The following is a 22,350-nucleotide window of genomic DNA, read 5'->3' on the forward strand; positions in this document are numbered from 1 at the left end:
GGTACAAGCTGAGGATAGAGAGATAAGAAGTCTTGCTCCAAAAATGCAAACCTGAGCCCTTTTGAAAACAAAGTCACGAAGCCAGCTGTGCTGGTGCCCCTGTGCTCTGAGAGATGTGTCACTGCTGGGCTATAGTTGGGAATGCTTACATTTGCAAAATCGCTTCTTATTTCCTCGGATACTGATGATAGATGAGCTGGCAGGGAAGGTAGAGCTTTTCTAGCCCAATCCCCTCATTTTACAAATGAGGGAACAGAGGCCCAAAGAGGGTAAAGTTCTTCCCTCATGACCCGGAGGAAATTTTTGCAGTTCATTATCACAGGTTGAGAGATCAATTTCCACCCTATATAAAGAGCTGCTGGCTGGCCACTCTGGCGCAGAGTGAATGGTGGGGGAGAGGGGTACAAGAGGAGGTTGACAAAAATCCAAACGTTTGATCGCACACAGCAGCTAGGATGTGGGAACACGGGCACGCCCATGCACTGAGTGGGAGGAGAAGTGAGTACAGCTCTCGAGCAGGCTAGCAGTTCTGGTAAAATGGAAGCACGAGGTTGGTCAAAACTGGAAAAAACTCAAATGTCACTGAACAGGTGCCTGGATAAATAAACTGCAGTCTCTCCAGACAGTGGAATACTACTCAGCAATAAAAGGGAACAAACTGCTGATCCATGCAGTTGACTCTCAAACACGCTGAGCAAAAGCATCCAGGTACAAAAGGGAGTAAGGAAGCACACCGTTTTGCAGGAAGGTCTAAGTCAGACAAAACTAATTTATAGTTTTCTGGAGCCAGGAGTGGAGGTCGACTGCAAAAGGGCGCTGAGGGAACTTTTGGGGGTAATGAATATTTTTATATCTTGATTGTGGTGGTGTACATGTGCACACACATTTGTCAAAACTCTTAAGTAGGTCCTTTTATAATGTATGTAAATTATATCAATAAACTTGATTCTAAAAAGTTTTTAAAGGAAGGGAAAAAGTAAAGCTTTTGGTTAAATTGCTATTTACCGGCTAAACAATTACCAAGCACCTCCATGTACAAGGCGCCATAACAGGTGCTGACCAAGCTGTTGGTGCAGAACACGGTGGGACAGAGGCATTGACACCAGCCCCTCTCTATGAGCCCCATGATTCCCTCCGCCAGACAACCGGCCTCCCATCCTCTGCTCCCAGCCCATCAGCCACCCAGCGACTACAATCAAAACCCAAGTCAGGGAAGGGACAGTGGCTACTAAGAGGAAAAGTAGCTCTTCCTTTTGGTCTGAGAGGACCTAAAAATCCATAAAGCAAAAGTAATGGGAAGGAGATTGGGCTTGTTTGTGAATCAGGGCCCCATCCCGACTGGTGTGCACCCACCTCTCTGTTTGGTAACCAACCTCCATCTCTCTTGCTTGATAATGTTTGTTCAGATTATTTTGCTGAGCCCCATTCTGAGGTATTAGCATTGTTTGGCTTTAACTTTCCACGTTCATTGACACAATATGTTTGTATCTAATTTCTGCAAGTTTTCCCGGCCTCCACTACTGCATGTATGTGTGTACAGGGCATATGAAGTGGCCTGGGCAGGGGACAGCAGCTCTTTACAGATAAGCATATCTCTCGACAGAAAGACGGTTTCTGTGTGTGGACTTTCACCTGCAGTCATCTGTGAAGAGATGTGGCAGTTTCTCTCTGTTTAATATGGCACAGATGGGTATCTGAAAACATGCTGCTCCAGACACCTAGGATGTGGTGTAGTGTTCTTAATTTTTAGAAAAATTAATCAGCCAAACAAGAGATGCGTGTCAATGCCCAGCCCTCAGTGGCTGGGTTCTTGCCCACAGGTGAGGATGATACTTTCATTTTGCATCATCCCACTTCTCAGACCCGGGGGAAGGAACAAAGGGGTCAAGGAGGTCATCCCCCTGGACCAACTGAGGGGACGGCAGCAGGTTGGCAGCCCTAAATCATCTTGTTCACTCCATTTTTCTTCCTTCCTTCAGAAACTTATGAGATTGCTCTGCCACGTGGAAGCAACATTACAATCCTCATAAAGCCTGGGGCCCCAACTCGGCCAGCGAACCTATGTCACATCATTTCTAAAGGATTAGTAACCCCATTGTCCATCAAAGCCGGAGAGACAGTAGTCTTTTCCTTTACCTGCCAGGATCCAGAGAATCACTTTTTTATCGAGATCCAGAAGAATATTGGTAAGTATGCACTCATGGACGGTTTGGCCTCCCTGCCTCTCTTTTACATGCTAAGCCAGCCTCTGCTGCTAGAGAGGTGAGATCTGTTCTGAAACTCCGCACTCTCTTTAGCTTTTATGTGGCCATTCACGGTTCTAAGTGCTTTACATGGTTTCAGTTTTTTAATCCTCAGAGCAGCGCTAGGAGAAGTTCTCAAAGAAAGTAACTTGCCTAAGATGGCACAGCTGGTGTGTAGCAGCAAGATGGGAACCCAAGTATTCTGGATCCAGAGTCTTTGCCTGTAACCACTATGCCACACTGTTTTGTAACAGAGCTACGGATTCTCAGGTGATGCTCTGTCTGATGTGCTAAAAACATCTGGCTGAGCAGGAGCAAAAGTCAAGGGAGTTGGAGGACAGAAGGATTGGAAGGTTGAGGAGATAAGAGTGGGGAAATGGGTCCACAAGGCACAATGGGGAAAAACAGCAGCTTTGCAGGCTGAGGGAGCTGGGTTTGACTTCAAGTGCCAGGGCTACTGATCATGTGGCCTGATTGCATGGCTTCATATGAGTTACTTAACTGCTCTGTGATTTAGTTTTCTAGTCTATAATATAAGAATCATTGCACCAACCGATAGGGGTGTTTTGAGGAAGAAGTAAAATTATGGAATGAGAGTGCATGACACACCAGAATTCAACAAACTACAGATATCTGGTATTATTAATCATAATTTGAGATAGGAGATTGACATAAGAAACAATAATCAGGCAGAAAGAATTAAAGGTATACTTTCCCAATCATTTTAGGGTGGCATGCCAACTAGGAACTAACAGATATATCAATAACAGTGAGAACACTATTTTGATCTAATCAAAGCCATACTCAGAAAACTTCACCTTTAACTGAAAATAAATGAATTGGCAATAGATCATGGGAGAAGAAAAAGGATAAAATAAACCTTAAGAAGAAGGAATTCATAAAAATAAAAGGAGAAATTAAAGTACTTAAAAACCAGTTTTAGAAATTAAAGTACTTAAAAACCAGTTTTAAAGTACTTAAAAACCAGTACTAAAACTGTTTTTTAAGTACTTTAATTTCCCTGGTGGCGCAGTGGTTGAGAGTCTGCCTGCCGATACAGGGGACACGGGTTCGTGCCCTGGTCTGGGAAGATCCCACATGCTGCGGAGTGGCTGGGCCCGTGAGCCATGGCCACTGAGCCTGCGCGTCCAGAGCCTGTGCTCCGCAACGGGAGAGGCCACAGCAGTGAGAGGCCGGCGTATACAGCAAAAACAAACAACAACAACAACAACAAAAAAAAACAGTTTTAAAAACTGTGTTTGATAACTAAAACCAAGACCTGGTTCTGTGTAAAGACCAATTAAAAAGACAGGCTCTGACTAGTCTCCTGGAAAAAAGAAAGAGAAATTACAGATATACAGCATTGAATGTATAAATGTGGGTTTAATGACATGTATACAAAGCAGATTGCTAAAATTGTAAGAGACTGTGATAATAAATGTGAAAATCTGAATGACAGGATGATTTCCAGGGAAAATTTAATGAGCCAGACCGACTCAAAGAAAGGGAGGAAACCTGAATAAGAAAATTATCAAGGAGGAGATTGGAAAAAATGTCCAATGTGAAGGAGAACAGGGTTTGGGTTAGTTAGAGGTGCTTTCATAGAGGAGTCCTATAAAACTCCAAATAGCAGATAATTTCTATGATATTTAAAACATTCTAGAGGAAGGTTGACAAAACTTTTCTGTAAAAGACCAGAGAGTGAATATCTTAGGCATTATATGCCAGATGGTCTCTGTCACAACTCCTCAGCTCTGCCGTTACAGCACAAAATCAACCATAGACAATAGATAAACAAATGGGCAATGAATATCCCACATTTATTTACAAGAACAGGTGTTTGGCTGGATTTGGCCGTTTGCCAAACCCTAGTCTAGAGCATTGAAAGAGGTAAAGGTTCACAGTTCATTTTATAAGGCTCTTACCACCCTGATGTCAAAATCTTCCACCACCTAAAAAAGAAAACCATAGACCAATCTCTTATGAATATACATACATGCCAAAAAAATCCTAAGTAAAATATAAATACATCAAATCCAAAAAATTGCATTAAAAGACTAAAACAACAAGAGCAGGAGAGCTTATTGGAAGATGGAGGTTTAATGTACTGCTTTGTGTGATTAGGTGAAGAAACTGCATTTGATCATCTTAATAGATGGTCTTAAATGTTTTTAATAAAACACTCTTAGTAAACCAGAAATAGAGGGATGTTTTCTTAATCCAATAAATTGTATCTGTCAAAAACTGATAACAGGGACTTCCCTGGTGGCACAGTGGTTAAGAATCCGCCTGCCAATGCAGGGACACGGGTTCGAGCCCTGGTCTGGGAAGGTCCCATACGCCACAGAGCAACTAAGCCCGTGCGCCACAACTACTGAGCCTGCGCTCTAGAGCCCGTGAGCCACAACTACTGAGCCCACGTGCCACAACTACTGAAGCCCGTGCACCTAGAGCCCATGCTCCGCAACAAGAGAAGCCACTGCAGTGAGAAGCCTGCATACCGCGAGGAAGAGTAGCCCCGGCTCGCCACAACCAGAGAAAGCCCGCACACAGCAACGAAGACCCAGTGCAGCCAAAAATAAATAAACAAAATAAACTAAAAAAAAAAAAAAAAGACTTCATGCTTCCACTGCAGGGGGCATGGGTTCAATCCCTGGTGGGGAAAGTTCTGCATGCCTTGCAGTGCGGCCAGGAAAAAAAAAAACTGATAGCAAATAATATTTAACAGCCAGCCATAGAAGCGTTACCAATAAATCAAGGAACAACATAAGGATTCTCACTATGAATGCTTTTGGTCACCATTATTCAAAAGTTCTAGTTAAGTATTTAATCTTAATAAATACATAGAATGTATATGAAGCAAAATACACAATTTTACTGAAAGACCAAAGAGAAGATGTAAATAAATGGAGAGATATACCATGTTACTTGATGAAAATCTCAGTATTTTTTAAGTGTCATTTCTCCCCCAAATTAATGTATGAGTTTAAGTCAATTACAATTAAAATCTCAGTGAAGCTTTTACAGAGCTGAGAAGACTATTGATATACTTAAGAACTCAAAGGAATAGTGTGTTGCTATTAAAAGAATGAAGTAAATCTATGTATTTGACATGGAAAGATGCCCCAGGTCATTTTGTTCCATTGAAAACAGTGCAGCTTTTAGTAGGAGAATAGTTTGTATAGTTTAATCCCACTTGACTGAATACACATAATCATATGGGGCCCAAAGTTTGGGGGGTTAAACACCAAAATGCTAGCCTTATATTATTTCTGTAGTGAGTAGGGGAGGGGAACAGGTGACATTCATTGTCTTTTTTCTGTTCTTCTCTAGTGTCATTTTTTTACAAGCATGCATTACTTTTACAATCAATTAAGCCAAGAAAGTGACTGCCATCTTGAAAAAGGAGAAGGGTAATGGGACTTCCCTGGTGGTCCAGTGGTTAAGACTCGACCCTCCCAATGCAGGGTGCCCGGGTTTGATCCCTGGTCAGGGAACTAGATCCCACATGCCACAACTTAGAGTTCGCATGCCGCAGCTAAAAAATCCCACATGCCGCAACAAAGATCCCACGTGCTGCAACTAAGACCCGGCGCAGCCAAATAAATAAGTAAATATTATTTAAAAAAAAAAAGGAAAAGGGTACCATAATCTTATCTCACGAGACCAGTCTCACACACAGACCACACACAGTTTACCATATAATAAAAACCCATGCTCACAATTTTTGAAAATGTTATGAAAATAAAAATTTTAGATTATAAATCTAGACACTGGAATCAAGTTCAGTGTTCTGCTTGCCTCTTGTTTTTAAAAACCTTTCCTGAATAAACATTCTGAAAGTTTCAAAGTTTAGCCCCTCTGCAGTCATCCCTTCTTTTTTTTAATTATTATTTTTTAAAATTTTATTTTATTTTAGAGTATAACTGATTTACAATGTCATCCCTTCTTGAATGGCCCCATTAAAACTAATGAAAGTAGAAGTCTGTGCTGGGGAAAATGAGGTGTGAATCGCTTCAGAAATTACACTTCTCCGTCCTCAGGATAGGAATCATTTTAGTTATTTAACATTTTTGCACTGGATGGGAGCAGAAAACTTGGAGGCATGCCCATCATTTTGACTACACTTACTTGTGTATCCATTCTGAAAACAAAGCTCTTAGCAACAAATTAAAAAGTGCTCACACAACCTGACACCGCCAGGGTCTCATGGCTGGTGGCAGAGCCATGGCTGAGAGACGGGGCTTTTTGACTCCCGGTACTTGGTACGGAATTAAATCAGAGTCGCTTGGGTAGCCCAGGCATGTGTATTTTTTAAACGTCCTCCAAGTGAGTCTAGTGTGGAACCAGGGCTGTGAACCACTGCCTTAGTAGGGTTAAGTGATCCCACAAGAACACAGAACCCAGTAGGGCACATGGGAAGTGTAGTTGAAAAGTTATGAAAGAGATGGCTTGATAGAAACAATGAAGTTTCCACGAGCTCCAAAAAATAGGTACTATCCTTACCTACACACAAAATCTAATTTTAGCTGCATTTGTCACCTTGTTATCTAACCTTGTTTTCTTGGTTAAGCAACGCAGTGCACTGGCAAGAACGGAAGTCAACCAAACACAGCCTGGGCTTTTGTCCTAGGAGCATGTGCACTGCGAGTGCCACGACTCACCCAGACTCCAGGGCTGCTTTGCAAAAATTAGAGGTTTGACGTGATGACCTCAGAGGTCCTAGACAGCTCTGAAATTCTCCCATAATTCCATTTCGAGTTGGCAGTAGTTTCAAATACTCCACTGGAGCAGCAATAAGGACTTGCAGATTATTATTACAGTGGCCAAAGTCCATTGCACCTTTCAGATTCCCTGCTGGAGACAACAAAAGCCTCACTATTAGGCTGCCTGCTTTCTCTTAGTGCCTCCCTGATAGAAACGTTTCTCCCTTTGTTTTAAAAAGGCTTAGGAAACAAAGTACGTCAAAGGATGTCATTAAGTGTTAGCCTTTGGGGACTTCCCTGGTGGAGCAGGGGTTAAGAATCCGCCTGCCAATTCAGGGGACACGGGTTCGAGCCCTGGTCAGGGAAGATCCCATATGCTGCGGAGCAACTAAGCCCGTGCGCCCTACTGAGCCTGCGCTCTAGAGCCTGCGAGCCACAACTACTGAAGCCGGCGCACCCTAGAGCCCGTGCTCTGCAACAAGAAAAGCCACTGCAATGAGAAGCCCATGCACTGCAAAGAAGAGTAGCCCTCACTTGCCGCAACTAAAGAGAGCCCGTGCACAGCAACAAAGACCCAACACAGCCAAAAATAAATAAATATATTTATTTATTTATTTTTTAAAAAAAGTGTTAGCCTTTGGGAAAAAGAAATTCAACTGCAGTGGAAATAAAACACCAGCATTAAAGCCAGGAGGCAAGAAGATGACCTTGCCTCCAGGTTCCGGCCATTAAGGGGCTGTACATTCAGAGCGTACTCAGTCCGTTGATGAGTGTGTTGATGGGAAAACCAGTCTTAAAAGGTAGAGCTTGGTGCAGCACCCTAAAAATTGAGAAATCATGACTCTTTTCGGTATAGAGGAAGTAGAATATGTATCCCAAAGCACAGGCTCCACTGCAAGGGGCCTCCCTCTGGCTTCCAGTAGGGCCTGGGCAGAGATCCACCAACTGGACTAGCTTAATCTGGAAAACAGTGCGGGTCCCCCCTCCCCGACCTGCGCTATCCCCAAAGTAGAGTGTTCCTATGACATTTTTCACAAGCCAAAATGGCGTTAAGTCAAAGAAGCAATTACCTTAGGACACATCTTGCTAACGGCTGTGCAAAGTAATTTGAAATAAAGCACAAATGCTCACGGACAGAGTTCAGAGCTGTAGCAGCGTGATGCTGAGACGCTGTGTCGTTCCCGGGGAAGGAGCTTGGTGGTGCCACTCTCGGGGTACCCACTGCCTCTGTAATGGCTCCCTGCAAAACAAACACTGCACGCTCTTTTCGCTTTCCACCTTTTTTCATAAAAGCAAAAATTCTCTTTGGATTTATTTTGGTTAGCGGAAACAAGTACCAATGCAAGTCTTTCGTAAAAGCAAAGTAGAATAAAGCAAACGTTCAAAAAGCAGGGGAAACTTGTAGTTAGGAGGTGACTTGGGTCTGGTTCCCTAGAAGCAGAGCCTGACATGGGGATTCTTTAAGTCATGAATCAAGAGAGTGCCCTCGGAAGAAACCTGTGAAGAAGTGAGGAAAGCAGGGTAGAATGAGGACAGCAAAGCAAAGATGTGGTTTTAGCTGCAGGCTGATCTGGAGCTTGAGTGACAATTGCCAGGCTGTGTCACGTGAGTCAGGGATGTCAGGCTTTTCACTCCTGCGTTGGCAGTGATTGGCTGTGGGTTGACACTCCCTGCAGGGATGGGAGTCAGGGGCCAGAAAACCTCTCAGGCTTTTCTGCCCCAAGGCAGCTCCCTCCAGCCAAGGCACTTCCCCAGAGAGGGATGCATCCAGTGAGCCATTGGCAGCCAACTTTCATGTAGCCAGGAGATGGGTGGGCCCCCCAGAAAACCCCCCCTCCAGAGAGTTCACTACAGGGGCTGAGGAGGGGCAGTGAGTGGCCCAGTAGCGTTTGTGACCAGATTGTTTTGTGACTGTGTTTCAGACTGCATGTCAGGTCCATGTCCTTTTGGAGAGGTTCATCTTCAGCCCTCAATGTCGGTGTTGCCCACCCTCAACAGAACCTTCATCTGGGATGTCAAAGCTAACAAGAACATCGGTCTAGAACTGCAGTTCTCCCTCCCTCGCCTGAGGCAGATCGGGCCGGGGGAGAGCTGCCCGGACGGAGTCACTCATAGCATCAGCAGCCGCGTTGACACCACGATGGTCAGGATCGGAACCTTCTGCAGCAACGGCACTGTGTCCCGGATCAAAATGCAAGAGGGAGTGAAAATGGCCTTGGCCCTCCCGTGGTTCCACAACAGAAACTTCTCCGGCTTCAGCATCACAAACCGGTCGTCTATAAAACGTGAGCTCGCCATGCCCTCCCCTCTGTTTGCTGAGGTTGAAACCTACAAAATCACCCTTGCTCTCCATCAGAAATGGTCAGATGTCAGCAATTGTGTGATTCCATCTGAATACCTTAAAGGAAGTCCCACTCTTCTGTAAGCATGTGGGCCAGTCCTGGTGTGAACCCACCCTCCTCTGTTAAACAAACCAGGTGGTGACTCTTTCTTTTGTCCTTTGTATGTGAGGCTTGTTTTCAAGAAATGAAATGGGACTGGCTCTACAGACCTTAATGACTCTGTTTCTCATGTCTTTTTCCTGTCTTCTGTCTCTTTCACCGTTTCTAGAATTGTATCGGTATGCCAGATACAATTGTATCTGTATGCCAGAGCTGGCCCACAGCAGCTCATGAGTGCCAATTGTTAAGTGTTCTGGAATTTTGTGAGCTGGTATTAAACAGAGCCATTACTAAAAATAAAATTATATAAACTTACAATTAAATAAATTAGTTTAGGAACAAAGGTAATAAGTACTCAAAACTCATCACTTCCTAATTAATATACCGCATTTTACTATTTATGCTTTGAAGTTAGGTATGCCCATTGGATCTGTATGGTGAAAATCCTGTGTGATGGTGAGAGGGCTGTCCATCTGCTTCCAGCTCCACGTTCATCCATCTCCTGTTGGTAGCCTGAAATCAGCTATAGTGGGAGTCTTTACACCAAGGAAGTGGGTAGACAGTACAAATTAAGGCTTTATTTTTTTCCCCTGCTGGGTTGATTATTATTTTTGGGGTTTTTTTTTTTTTTTTTGCGGTACACGGGCCTCTCACTGTTGTGGTCTCTCCCATTGCGGAGCACAGGCTCCGGACGCGCAGGCTCAGTGGCCATGGCTCACGGGCCCAGCTGCTCCGCGGCACGCGGGATCCCCCCGGACCGGGGCACGAACCCGCGTCCCCTGCATCGGCAGGCGGACTCTCAACCACTGCGCCACCATGGAAGCCCTGCTGGGTTGATTATTAAACATATACTCACACACCACTGATGTATCCTCATTCTCACTGTCTACCTTGAATTGAGTATAAACATGCCATATCCAGACCTAGTGCTCAGGACCTAAGACCCACCTTCACCTCTTCTCTAATCCCTGTCCCCCCACCCATGGATGACCAGGGCAGGGTCTAATCACCTCCTATTCTCTCGTTTGGGTTCCACCCCCAACAGGCCTGTGCATCATCGAATCTGTGTTTGAAGGTGAAGGCACAGCCACCCTGATGTCTGCCAACTACCCGGACGGCTTCCCTGAGGACGAGCTCATGACGTGGCAGTTCATCATCCCCGCGCACCTGCGGGCGAGCGTCTCCTTCCTCCACTTCAGTGTCTCCAACTGCGTGAAGAAGGAGGAGCGGGTTGAGTACTGCCTCCCAGGCTCCACCACCAACCCTGAGGTGTTCAAGCTGCAGGACAAGCAGCCTGGGAACATGGCCGGGAGCTTCAACCTCTCTCTGCAGGGCTGTGACCAAGATACCCAAAATCCAGGCATCCTCCGGCTGCAGTTTCAAGTATTGGTCCAACATCCACAAAATGAAAGCAGTAAGTAAGCCCCACTTTCCTTCCCCTCCCCACCCTCCAGTGCCTTCTTTCCTTCCTGGGTAGTCTGCTTGGGCTGAGGTTCCCTTCCTACTTCTTGTCTGAGGCTCTGGCATACTTGGACTCTGGACCCTGTAAGACTTTCAGGAAGTGCGTTGCTAGGCAGTGAGACCAGGTCACTGGTGAATGCCGGGCATACTGTTCCACTTCAGCACAGTAAGAAGCTAAGATGATCTTGCATTCAGAGTGATAAGTTGTTTTTAATGAAGACATTGGAAGGTTACCTTCTAGAGCTCATGTCTTGACTGACCCTACAGTGTGAATCAGGATGTCACCAGCACCGTGAGCCGTGATGATAACACTTTTATTGTCTGAGTGCCAAGCCCTGCCCTAAGCACACCACTCACATGGTCTCAGCTAATCCTTATTACAGCCTTGCCGGGGAGACAGGAATTACCTTCATTTATTGATGAGAAACCAGAAGTTTCAGAAAAGTTATGGAACTAGCCCAGTATCACACAGCTTGCCAGGAGCAGAGCAATCTCAGAACCCAGAGCCTGTGCTTCTGGACCACGCAGAACCCCAGGTTCTGTGGGCATGAGGTTGTGTATCATTCCACACACATTTACTGAGATGCCGTGAACTTAGAGAAGGGTCATCAGGGCCAGGACTACAGCAAGGCTATATGCCCAGGGCACAACACTGAAGGAGGCACCCGCTCTGAGGAGCTCCCTCTCACAGAGGCTCTCACCCTCAGGGTTGTGTCAGTTCAAGGTCAGCCCGCAAGAGTGAGCACCTCCTTAAAACTTACTCCCTGGGTGCCCTTGCCTCACGGAGAGGAGTGGCATGGATCCTGAGAAAAAGGTACAGGATGAGTTCAGAGTGGCTATTCCTGGGGCTCATCTATGAGCTGGAGTCTGTGAGTCGTGACAGGTGGTCTTGAACCAGGACATCTATGATGTGTGCTGAGGATGGGTTCTGCCCACTGGGTTGATTCTCATCCTTGTTTTTAATATTATTTACTTCCGGGAAGTAGACAGAACCAGGCAGAGAAATTGAGAATGTGAAATGGCATGGCTGATAAACACCTGAAAAGTGACCATGTGGGATCCACTTCCAGGGTTGCACCTCTGACACCGTCTTGGGAGTGCCCGCTCGGTACCCACTTGGAGCCCGGCTCCTCGGGAAGCCTCGGTTCCTTCATATATTGACCCAAGATTCCTTCTAATTCACAATAACCGTGTACAAGGCATAACTTTATATATACATGTGTGTATGTGCATGTGTGTCCGTTGACACATTTTGATGACTCTATGTCACAATTTTATCAGAATGTTGAAAACAGCCATGAAAGGATTCAGAAATGGAGTGGGTTTGAGTTTTAGAAGACACAGGGATTTGTTTATCATCTCAGTCACGGTGAAGTGCTGCTGATTAATTCTGTTTCCTGTAACATCAGCTGGGTTGATTTCTAAATATAATCAAATTGTTAAACATGCTATTACCAGCATCAAGAAGGATATGGCTTCAGTTTTGAGGTAAATAGTGGTTAACTGCACTTTAGATGTGTTTAGCACTGTCAAGGCTTTACATCAAGCATGGTTTACATTTTTCTAGGCAAGTGAGTGAACTTGGCCAGCAGAAGTATCTTTACTTAGGCGATGCTGGCGTCCCTGAGAGCTCTGATTTCTGAACATCTCCATCTTGATCCTCTGAATCCCAACGTGGACCCTAAGTTTCAAGAGATTGCCCAAGGCAGCCAGCCCTGTGCACTTACACGTTTTTCTGGTTCTGTAAATATGTGTGGACAGCTTGTTTTGCAGGCAGCATGGCCCAGTGGTTAAAGGCACTTACTCTGGAATTGGCCTGCGTGGATTTGAAATCCTGATTCCCCTACTTACTGTGTGAGCCTGGGCAAGTCACGTAACTCCTGTGTGACTCAGTTTATCTTCAAACAGAGATAATAGGACTATCCTCGTAGGGGTGTTGTGAGGAGCAATGAGGTGGCAGTGCCTGGCAGGTAGTAAGCACTCTTTAAATGTTATCTTGCAAGGCTCTAGGTCAAGGAAGGGATACAAAGTTGAAAAAGACACAGCACTGGTCCTTAGACGTTAGCCTGTAATCCAGAAGACAGATGAGACTTATAGGATGCAGGAGGTCACTTCCCAGAAGGAGTTTCTTCTTTTTATTTCCTTTTCATATCTTGTTGATTTTATTTTAATAATTGCAATCTGTGTACCCTATTGGTGTAACATTTGGTCTCTTTGTGGGTGGCCATTTCTCCACTGGCTCCTCTGGGGATGCAGCGGATAGTTGTAGGTGCCCAGGACTCTCCATACACTGTGCATCACTGGGATGGACGGAGTTCTCCAGGGTGGGGTCTCTTGGTTCTGCGTCAGCCGATTCTGTCTGTTATTTTCATTCACTCTCTTCATCAGCTGGTGGTAACAAATGCTGTTGGTCTGGTTTCTCTCTTGTACTTTCTTGCACAGATGATGGATGTTTCAGAGGAAATTTTGGCGGGCATCTCTACCCACTTGGCTCTCTTTCACACCTTGGCACTGTCTCTGCACTTGTATTGGCAGGGGTCATCCCCTCCGTCCTTTCCTGAGTGCTTGTGGTCGGCTGTTCCCTGCTTGTGGTTGGTTGTTCTGTGCTTGTAGTTGGTTGTTCCCCAACTGCGGTTGGTTGTTCTGTGCTAGGGGTAGTTGTTCCACGCTTGTGTTTGTTTTGTACTTATGGTTGGTTGGTCCATATCTGTGTTAAACTCCTATGGTTTGCCAGTAACTTCAGCCATGCTGAAGCCTCTCAGTGGTCTGCGCCAGGGTTCCTGATCTCCCTACGTATACCTTCTCCTAGGCAGTGAGAGCCACAGTCTTCAGCTTTGTTTGGTCATCAAGTCACTGCTCCAGCCAGTGGTAGCCCTGGGATGGCTTAGTCATCACAAAACACCCCTCCTAACACCCTGGAGGGTGGTGAGAGGAGGGAGGGGGATGCACAAGGAAATTTCTGTGGGTGATGAATATATTCACTATCTTGATTATGTTGATATATATACAGGTGTGTATATAGGTTCAAAGCTAGGCAAATTTACACCTTAGATATGTACAGATTATTGTAATTCAATTATTGCTCAGTAGAGCTGCTTAAAAATTATGTTCTCTGTAAGAAAACAAACAATTTCGGAAAGAAAAGAACAATTTTTGGTGAGGGAGAGTAGTTTATCACTGACATTGTTTAGAAATCCTAGAGCATAGTGGCAATAAAAACAAGCCTGGATTTACTCAGGTTTATTATTGTTTTAAAATTCTCTGTTCCCCTTTATTCCCTTACAGGGAATGAAATATCCCCACTGCCCTGACCTGGATAGGCCACTGCATGACTCCAAGTCACTTAGCAAGAAGGTGTCCTAATCTATGTGGGATTTGTGGCCTCCAAACACTGTTATGGAGGGTGGGGTTGGTGATTTTCTGTACGGCGAGTTTTTGTCCCTTCTGAGGGTCTTTAGTTTTTTACAGCATAAGGTAGGTTACAACACACACCACTAAGAGGTAGATGGCTGGGAGCAATTCATTTGTGTGCCTTTTTGGTGGGTGCCCTGCCACCCCATACACATCATGCCTCTCCTCTGGGCCCCCTCTCCCCAGCCCAAGCAGTAGTGCTGAGCCCTTTTTCCGCCTTGCACAGGAGACAAAGTGTTAAGGGGGAATTTGTCTCAGGTGCTCACTGCTCACCCAGTCCTTATTCCCAATGTCTGGCTGACTTTGGACATTGAAGGACCCAGTCTGGTCCTCCACCTCGAAGGACCCCACCTCCATTCCTTGTCACACACCTGCCTCTTCCTTTCTTTCCTCCCCCATCAGCAGAGAACTTGCAGAGACACGCACTCATCCCCTGGATGAAGGAGCCTTTCACAAACTGTCAATTTTGTTTTAACCCTCCCTGTTAAAGATTCAGTCTCTGTGGTTGGCTAGCTGGGCCATTGGAGACCAGAGGATAGTTCTGGAGTCTCTGGCTTTGCTCTGCAGTTACTGTCTCTACTAGTCATTACTTGGAGTGGTGGATTTCTCTTGGGTCTCTTGGTCCTGCTCTGGCTGATTTTGATTCATTTTCTTATTCAGACTGTGGCAAGAGACTAATATTGTTGGAGTCTTACTCTCGGGTTTTCTCAAACCCCCTTGAAAAGGTCTTTTTACCTTCATGGATTTCTTTTGCACCTGGAAAGGCAACAGGGTGAGCCCAGAGTGGCTTTGGTTTGGGGGAGGAGGATGGTGACTGAGTGGGAACGGAGGCTTCATGAGAAGAGGTGTGCATTGAGAAGGGGATTTGTACCCAGCAAGGACAAGTTCAGAGTGTCAGCCGGGGGAGTCTTTAGAGAAAAGCGGAGCATGAAGAAGGTGTTCTGACATTGCCACTGTCTCTGAACTTGGGTTGACAGGGGCTCTTCTTTCATTCCTTTCTTTAGTGCTGGGAGTGAGTCATTGTACATGTGTGTGCAGGTCCCCTTCGTCATAGCAGAGCCTCCCATTGCCTACCTAGGGAGACTGCCCATCTTCTATGTCAATGATCCCTGGACAGTGAGGCTCCACACCCTTCAGTTTTGCTAGGTCAGCAAGCACTATCCCCAGCCAGTGGTGTCTAAGGGTAGGCTTAGACTAAAGAAGGTGCCACTCTTGACACTTCCAGGGTGGGGCATGCTGGGAGGCCTTGAGATTGTGGCTGGAGAAAGGGACTGTTTCCTCAACACCCTCTAAAGACGTGTCCCAAACCGACCTGCCACCCCTCCTCGTCACCCCATGTTCAATCCCTGTGGTGCACGTGGCAGGGAAAAGGGGATTCCTCCAAACAATTTCCCACGGCCCCCCCCATTCAGTGGTTCATTCTGTTGTCTCCCCATCACTACCATGTCTCGTTTATCCATCTGAATGTCTGTGTCCCACTAAACTCCCAATCAGGCATCTTGTCTTATTCCTCTATTTTCCTACACTCAGCAGTTTCCAGCGCATTCCAGGCCCTCCATAAACACTGTCGCACTAATCTCAGGAGGCAGCCTCTTGTCCAGAGTGGCTTGAGAGCCAGATGCACTATCCAAAGGCACAACCCCTCAGAAGGGGCAATGTAGATGGGACACAGTGGGGGCACCAGGAGCCTAGCTGCTGGGGGAAGCAGACAAGGACAAGAGCATCAAAAACAGAGTGGAGGCAGAGCTGGGAGGGTTTCTCAAGCCAAAGAGGGTGGCTGTCACAGCAACCATGCAAAGTCAGAGCCTCAGCAAGGGCGGAAGCAGCTGTCGGAGGCACCCTGACCCCTCATCATCCACAGTAGGACCTGACTACAGTGGGCCCAGGCTGAAAAAACCCAAATTCTGAATGTGGGCAGCAGGCAGATGTTACCTTGTACCTGAATGTCTCTCCTCCCACCCTACTCTCTACTCTATACTTTGCTGACAATATCAACTTAGCTAAAACTAGACCCAGAGGACTCCTGCAGAGAATATATTTCCATGGCTTGAAAACAAGTGTCCTGTGTCTTAAGATGAGTAATGTACAAGCTGCCCTGGCTGATCTGGCCAGCTGTGACCAGATGTGTGAGCATGGATGGCTTACGTTGCCCAAAACGTGCAGTTCAGCAATGTCAGAGAGCCTGATTTACATTTGTCTCCACCCAACACATCTTTTTTTTCGGTGCTCCATAATGCACTCTCGTCTTTTTTTTGTTGTTTTTTTTTTTTGCGGTACGTGGGCCTCTCACTGTTGTGGCCTCTCCCATTGCGGAGCACAGGCTCCGGACGCACAGGCTCAGCAGCCATGGCTCATGGGCCCAGCCACTCTGCGGCATGTGGGATCTTCCCGGACCAGGGCACGAACCCGTGTCCCCTGCATCGGCAGGCAGACTCTCAACCACTGCGCCACCAGGGAAGCCCCTCTCATCTTTTTTGATGGTACAATACTACCATGCCATACCTGGCATTATTACCACTCCATTACCTGGAGATATAAAAAATAATTTTTGTCCTCTTGGAGTTTCATCTAATAGTCACCATGGAGAGGGAACTTCTCTGTTGTCCCACACAGCCTGTCTCTCATTTTCTGATATTATTTCTAAAAGGTTCAAATGGCCCTGCTGATAACAATCATATGAGTTAATAGTAGTCTACCTGTCTATGTTACTCCCTTTAGTGGGAGCAGACTGCTAGCCTGCTACCTTTTGCATTCTCTTCTAGCTTCTGGAAGATACGTTTACTTGCTCTGAAAATACCAGCAGACTGAGTGTATCTTCAAGCCCTGTAGGTTTCTGAGTTAACATGATTCAAATAAGGTAGATGGATGTGTTTCCAGAATGTTATACCAGATACTTCCAGTAACTGATCTGGGTAAATGCTGGTTGTGGAAACAGTTGCACTGCTTCTTTTTCGGCTTTTATAACCCCCCAGAAGCCACCTGGAGCCCTTAACTAAATGTTGGCATTGTTTTTGTTTTTTCTTGGGTAACTCCTGCTCTGTGAATCTTTATTTACTTATTTTTGGCTGTGTTGGGTCTTCGTTGCTGCATGCAGGCTTTCTCTAGTTGCGGCAAGTGGGGGCTACTCTTCATTGCAGTGCACGGGCTTCTCACTGCAGTGGCTTTTCTTGTTGCGGAGCATGGGCGCTAGGGTGTGCGGGCTTCAGTAGTTGTGGTGCATGAGCTCAGTAGTTGTGGCTCGTGGGCTTAGTTGCTCCGCGGCATGTGGGATCTTCCCAGACCAGGGATCAAACCCATGTCCCCTGCATTGGCAGGCGGATTCTTAACCACTGCGCCACCAGGGAAGCCCCTCTGTGAGTCTTTAATTTGTCCTGGAAGAGTTGACACATATTGTGGCCTCTGACTTATCCCCATGGATAAGTAAGAAATCTCAGGAGTTCCCTGGTGGCCTAGTGGTTAGGATTTGGCGCTTTCACGCCCTTGGCCTGGGTTCAGTCCCTGGTCAGGGAAGTAAGATCCTGCAAGCCTCGAGGTGTGGCCAAAATTTTTTTTCTTTCAAGAGAGAGACAAAGGGAATCTTAGGATGATGGTACAAGGGGACCCAAGACCATACCTGGGCCCCTTTAGATGAGAGCAGTTGAGAAGGCTCTGGAGAGACTTTTCAGAAAGATAACTTGATGATATACCTAATGTTCTCATAGGTATTGAAAGGAGATTTATACAAGTGGGGGAGAGTTTGGGTGTCAAATTACTGATAAGTACATAGAAACTAAGGAAATGATTTAAATGGCAATAACTAATTCTAGGGAAATAAAATCTTGTGCAAGAAAGAGAAACGGTAGCACGGAAATAACATGACTGTGTAAACACTGTGTTACTATTGTTTACATAGTCATGATAATGCCAACACAGAATAATGAGCTAACATAAAAATATGATGGTAGGGCTTCCCTGGTGGCGCAGTGGTTGAGAGTCCGCCTGCTGATGCAAGGGACACGGGTTCGTGCACTGGTCTGGGAAGATCCCACATGCCACAGAGCGGCTGGGCCTGTGAGCCATGGCCGCTGAGCCTGCGCATCCAGAGCCTGTGCTCCGCAACGGGAGAGGCCACAACAGTGAGAGGCCCGCATACCGCAAAAAAAAAAAAAAAAAAAAAAAAATGATGGTAAAGATTGGGAAGACGGGCGAATAGCAAGTGTGTGGTTTGGATGTTTGCTGGGCATGTGTACTGTGGGTGTGTGTATGTTGTATACGAGGTGTGGGGTGTGGGAAGGGGGATGTGTGTGTGGGTGAAGGAGAGGAAATCCTCATCTTCTTTTGTGGGAAACCAACAAATAATACCTGAAACAGGGCTTCCCTGGTGGCGCAGTGGTTAAGAAATCGAGCCAATGCAGGAGACACGGGTTCGAGCCCTGATGCGTGAAGATCCCACGTGCTGCGGAGCAACTGAGCCCATGCGCCACAACCACTGAGCCTGCGCTCTAGAGCCCACGAGCCACAACTACTGAGCCGGCATGCCTAGAGCCCGAGCTCCGCAACAAGAGAAGGCACTACAATGGGAAGCCCGCGCACCGCAACAAAGAGTAGCCCCCGCTCACCGCAACTAGAGAAAGCCCATGCGCAGCAATGATGACACAACGCAGCCAAAAATTAATTAATTAATTTAAAAAAAAACCTGAAACAAATATCTAGACGCAGCAATAGAAGCATGTTGTTGGGTGCTGTGGATGTAATTGTAAAGAGAACCTGCTAAAAGAGTTGAAAGTTGTTATTCTGGGGAGTGGTCACAGTGGGGAGGGAGTTTTGTTTTCATAACAAACCTTAGAAAACTATTTGATTCATTAAACCAGTGGTTCTCAGCCAGGAGCAATTTTGCCCCCCAAGGGATATGTGACAATGTCTGAAGACATTTCTGGTTGTTATAATGGAGGGCCATGGGGGTGCTACTGGCATCTAAGTGGGTGGAGGCCAGGGATGCTGCTAAACATCTTACAGTGCACAGGACAGCCGCACAACGAAGAATTACCCTGCCCCAAATGTCAATAGTGCCAAGCCAGAGAAACCCTGCTTTAAATTCTGTGCGTGCACTACTTTGATACCGTACAAATTAGGAAAGAGGGAGGGGGTAGGGAGCCTCCTGCAACCTGTGATTGGACCTCGATAAGGGTGAGTGGGGTTTCAGAAGCAAAAGGGCTTCTAACACAGCCAGGGTAGGGTTAGGGAGGGTTTCCCAGAGGTAACAATGAAGATAAATTTTAAAGGACAGTAAGATATGAGCTGAATGTGGGGCTAGGAGATTGAAAAGCTAACCATTTTCTAAATCAAATCATATTTAAGTTAACAACATTAACATATATACTCTAGCTCTGGGTATGTCATCTCTCTGATTAAAGCACTATTAGAACTTACAGTAAAATTTACATAGACATAAGCAATAAGAACTAAAGAAAGGAGTCAGCAAATATGACAACCATAAGACATTTCCCTAATTTTGCTCCTAATTTGACACTGAGCTCCCTGGCAGCCAGTTCAAAAGGAACAATTCTATTAAGTATATGGTTCCTGTTACCAGGAAGGAGGAAGCCTAGCAGACTCTCTTGGGAAACAGAGCTTTCCCAACTGGCACTGGACTTATTTACTCACTGGAGCTGCAGGCAGAGAGGCTAAGAGACCTGATAGACACATCAGCAACACCTGTGACTTGCAAAGGCGGCACCACCTTGCATAGGCATCTTCCTAACTTGATGGCTTCTGTCAAAGCAGAACGAATGAAATTAAAAAGCAATTCAGTAAAAAGTGATTTCCAGGGGTTCATAGTGTAGAGCCTTCTGGGGATGACATTATAAAGTGAAATGACTCTTACATAGTCTGGTAATCCATTCTAAATAGTTGAAAAAATATTCCTATTCTCTCACCTAACAATCAGTTCTAGGATTTTATCCTGAGGAAATAGATAAAAACTAAACATGCGCATGTGCTTATTAGAATCTTTTACTTCTAGTGGCGCAATAATAGAAGTGACCTAAAAAAACAATAATTGGGCAGTTTTTCCAAATTACATAAGAAATACATACATATTTTCTAACTAAAAATTCAAACATCACAGACAAAGCTAAAATCCCCCCTGACCATCTGTATTGTCCCTACTTCCAGGCCCCCCTCCTAGGGTAACCACAATTATGGGTTTGTTATATTTCTCTCCAAATCTTTTTTCTCTTCATTTAAATATTAGGTACATACATACATAAGTATGTACATGTAGAAATAGCTATTTCATTTTACATAGAGACTTTACAATCAAATGGTGTCATAGTCTAAATATGGTTCTACAACTTGCTGTTTTACCTAATACTATATCTTGGAGGTTCTTATATCAATATATTTAGATCTCCCTCATTCTTTTTAACTGCTGCATAATATTCCACTGGTGAAAGTTTCATGATCTGTTTAACTATTCCAGTATTACTCCAGTCACTGTCACAGCACTGATGTACACATGAGGGCATATATACCCATGTCACACTGCTGGGTTATAGGGGTGTAGGGTTTTTATTTTTGTTTTGCGGTATGCGGGCCTCTCACTGTTGTGGCCTCTCCCGTTGTGGAGCACAGGCTCCGGACGCGCAGGCTCAGCAGCCATGGCTCACGGGCCCAGCCGCTCCGCGGCACAGGGGATCCTCCCAGACCGGAGCACGAACCCATGTCCCCTGCATCGGCAGGCAGACTCTCAACCACTGTGCCACCAGGGAAGCCCTGGGTTTTTATTTTTATACTATACATTTTCTTTTAATTTGCTTTTCTCTAATTATACATAGTATTACAAATGATATTAACAACACTTCATATTTTGGCTATTTGGACATTTATATTTCCTTTACTGTGAACTTCTCCATCATTCTATGTAGAAAATATTTTCTCCCAGTGTGTCCCTTGTCCTTTAAACATGATTTATGGTACCTAAGTCAGAAAGATATTTTAATCTTTATTTATTTATTTTTTTGCTTTTATAATTTGTGTTTATTCCACATTTATAAAGATATTCTCTTTGTTTTTATTTTGGTGACTGCTTTGAAGTACTAGTGTAATTTTTTTCTTTTACTAATGGGAGAGACCGTTCTCCTGGCCCAGCCTATGGAGTACTTCATCTTTTTGTCACTTATTTGAAATGTAGCATTTATTAGAGATTAAATTATAATATCTATGGTTCCATCCTGTCTATGAATCTTGTATCCCTGCACTAATACCAGCTATATTGTTAATTACTCTTCATAGAGGGAGAATATTTAAATAGGTGATGCTAAATCTCAGATGACTAAGATTAATGAATATTTTAAAAGCTTAATGAATATGAAAGCTATATGGTAAAATAAGTGTATCTGTATAAAATAATAAAGTAAAATCTGTGTATAAAATTTTATATACACCATACTGTTAAATAGGCGAAAATATGCATGCATACGTACAAGGACTAAAATGAGTTTGAAGAAATGAAAGCAGTTACATAAGGATGGTCAAAATGCAGTCTACTGACTTTCTTTTTAAATTTTGTTTCAAGCTATCGTAATGTTTTCTTAATAATAAAAAAATTTCCCAATGTTCCCCAGCCATGAGAGACTTTGTGCTCGTTTCTGCCGTCTCACGGGGCTCATCCTGATCCATTCTTCATGCCTGTTTTCTATTTGTGGTTCCAGATAAAACCTACGTGGTTGACTTGAGTAACGAGCGAGCCATGTCGCTGACCATTGAGCAACGGCCCAGAAAACTGAGCCGCAAATTTGTCCCCGGCTGCTTCATGTGTCTGGACTCTCGGATCTGCAGCACCAACCTCACCCTGACAGCTGGCTCCAAACACAAGGTCTCCTTCCTTTGTGATGATCTGACACGCCTGTGGATCAACGCCGAGAAAACCATAAGTACGCCCCCACCCCTTCAGTGTGCTCCTCCCGGGCTGTGGGAGTTCTCCCCTCCCTGCCCTGTCTTAGTGGGGTCCACTGGGTGGTTTGTAAATAGTATGATCAGAAATGCCCCCAGCAGTGAGGGTGGGCAAGGGCAACCAAGAAGCACAGAGCAAGGTGGAGACACACCCCC

General features: G+C 45.2%; 1 protein-coding gene across 1 annotated transcript in view; it reads left to right on the forward strand.

The window, feature by feature from the left end:
* CDCP1 (CUB domain containing protein 1) overlaps window positions 1-22,350 on the forward strand; it is a 57,674-nt gene that overhangs the window by 23,553 nt on the left and 11,771 nt on the right. Inside the window, exons 2-5 of the mRNA XM_081246588.1 lie at window positions 1,980-2,186; window positions 8,872-9,234; window positions 10,436-10,804; window positions 21,954-22,175. Of these exons, the coding sequence (XP_081102714.1) occupies window positions 1,980-2,186; window positions 8,872-9,234; window positions 10,436-10,804; window positions 21,954-22,175 (1,161 nt within the window). The remainder of the gene's footprint in view (window positions 1-1,979; window positions 2,187-8,871; window positions 9,235-10,435; window positions 10,805-21,953; window positions 22,176-22,350) is intronic.

The sequence above is a fragment of the Mesoplodon bidens genome, assembly GCF_964165515.1.
Source record: "Mesoplodon bidens genome assembly, chromosome: 10".
Classification (NCBI taxonomy): domain Eukaryota; kingdom Metazoa; phylum Chordata; class Mammalia; order Artiodactyla; family Ziphiidae; genus Mesoplodon; species Mesoplodon bidens.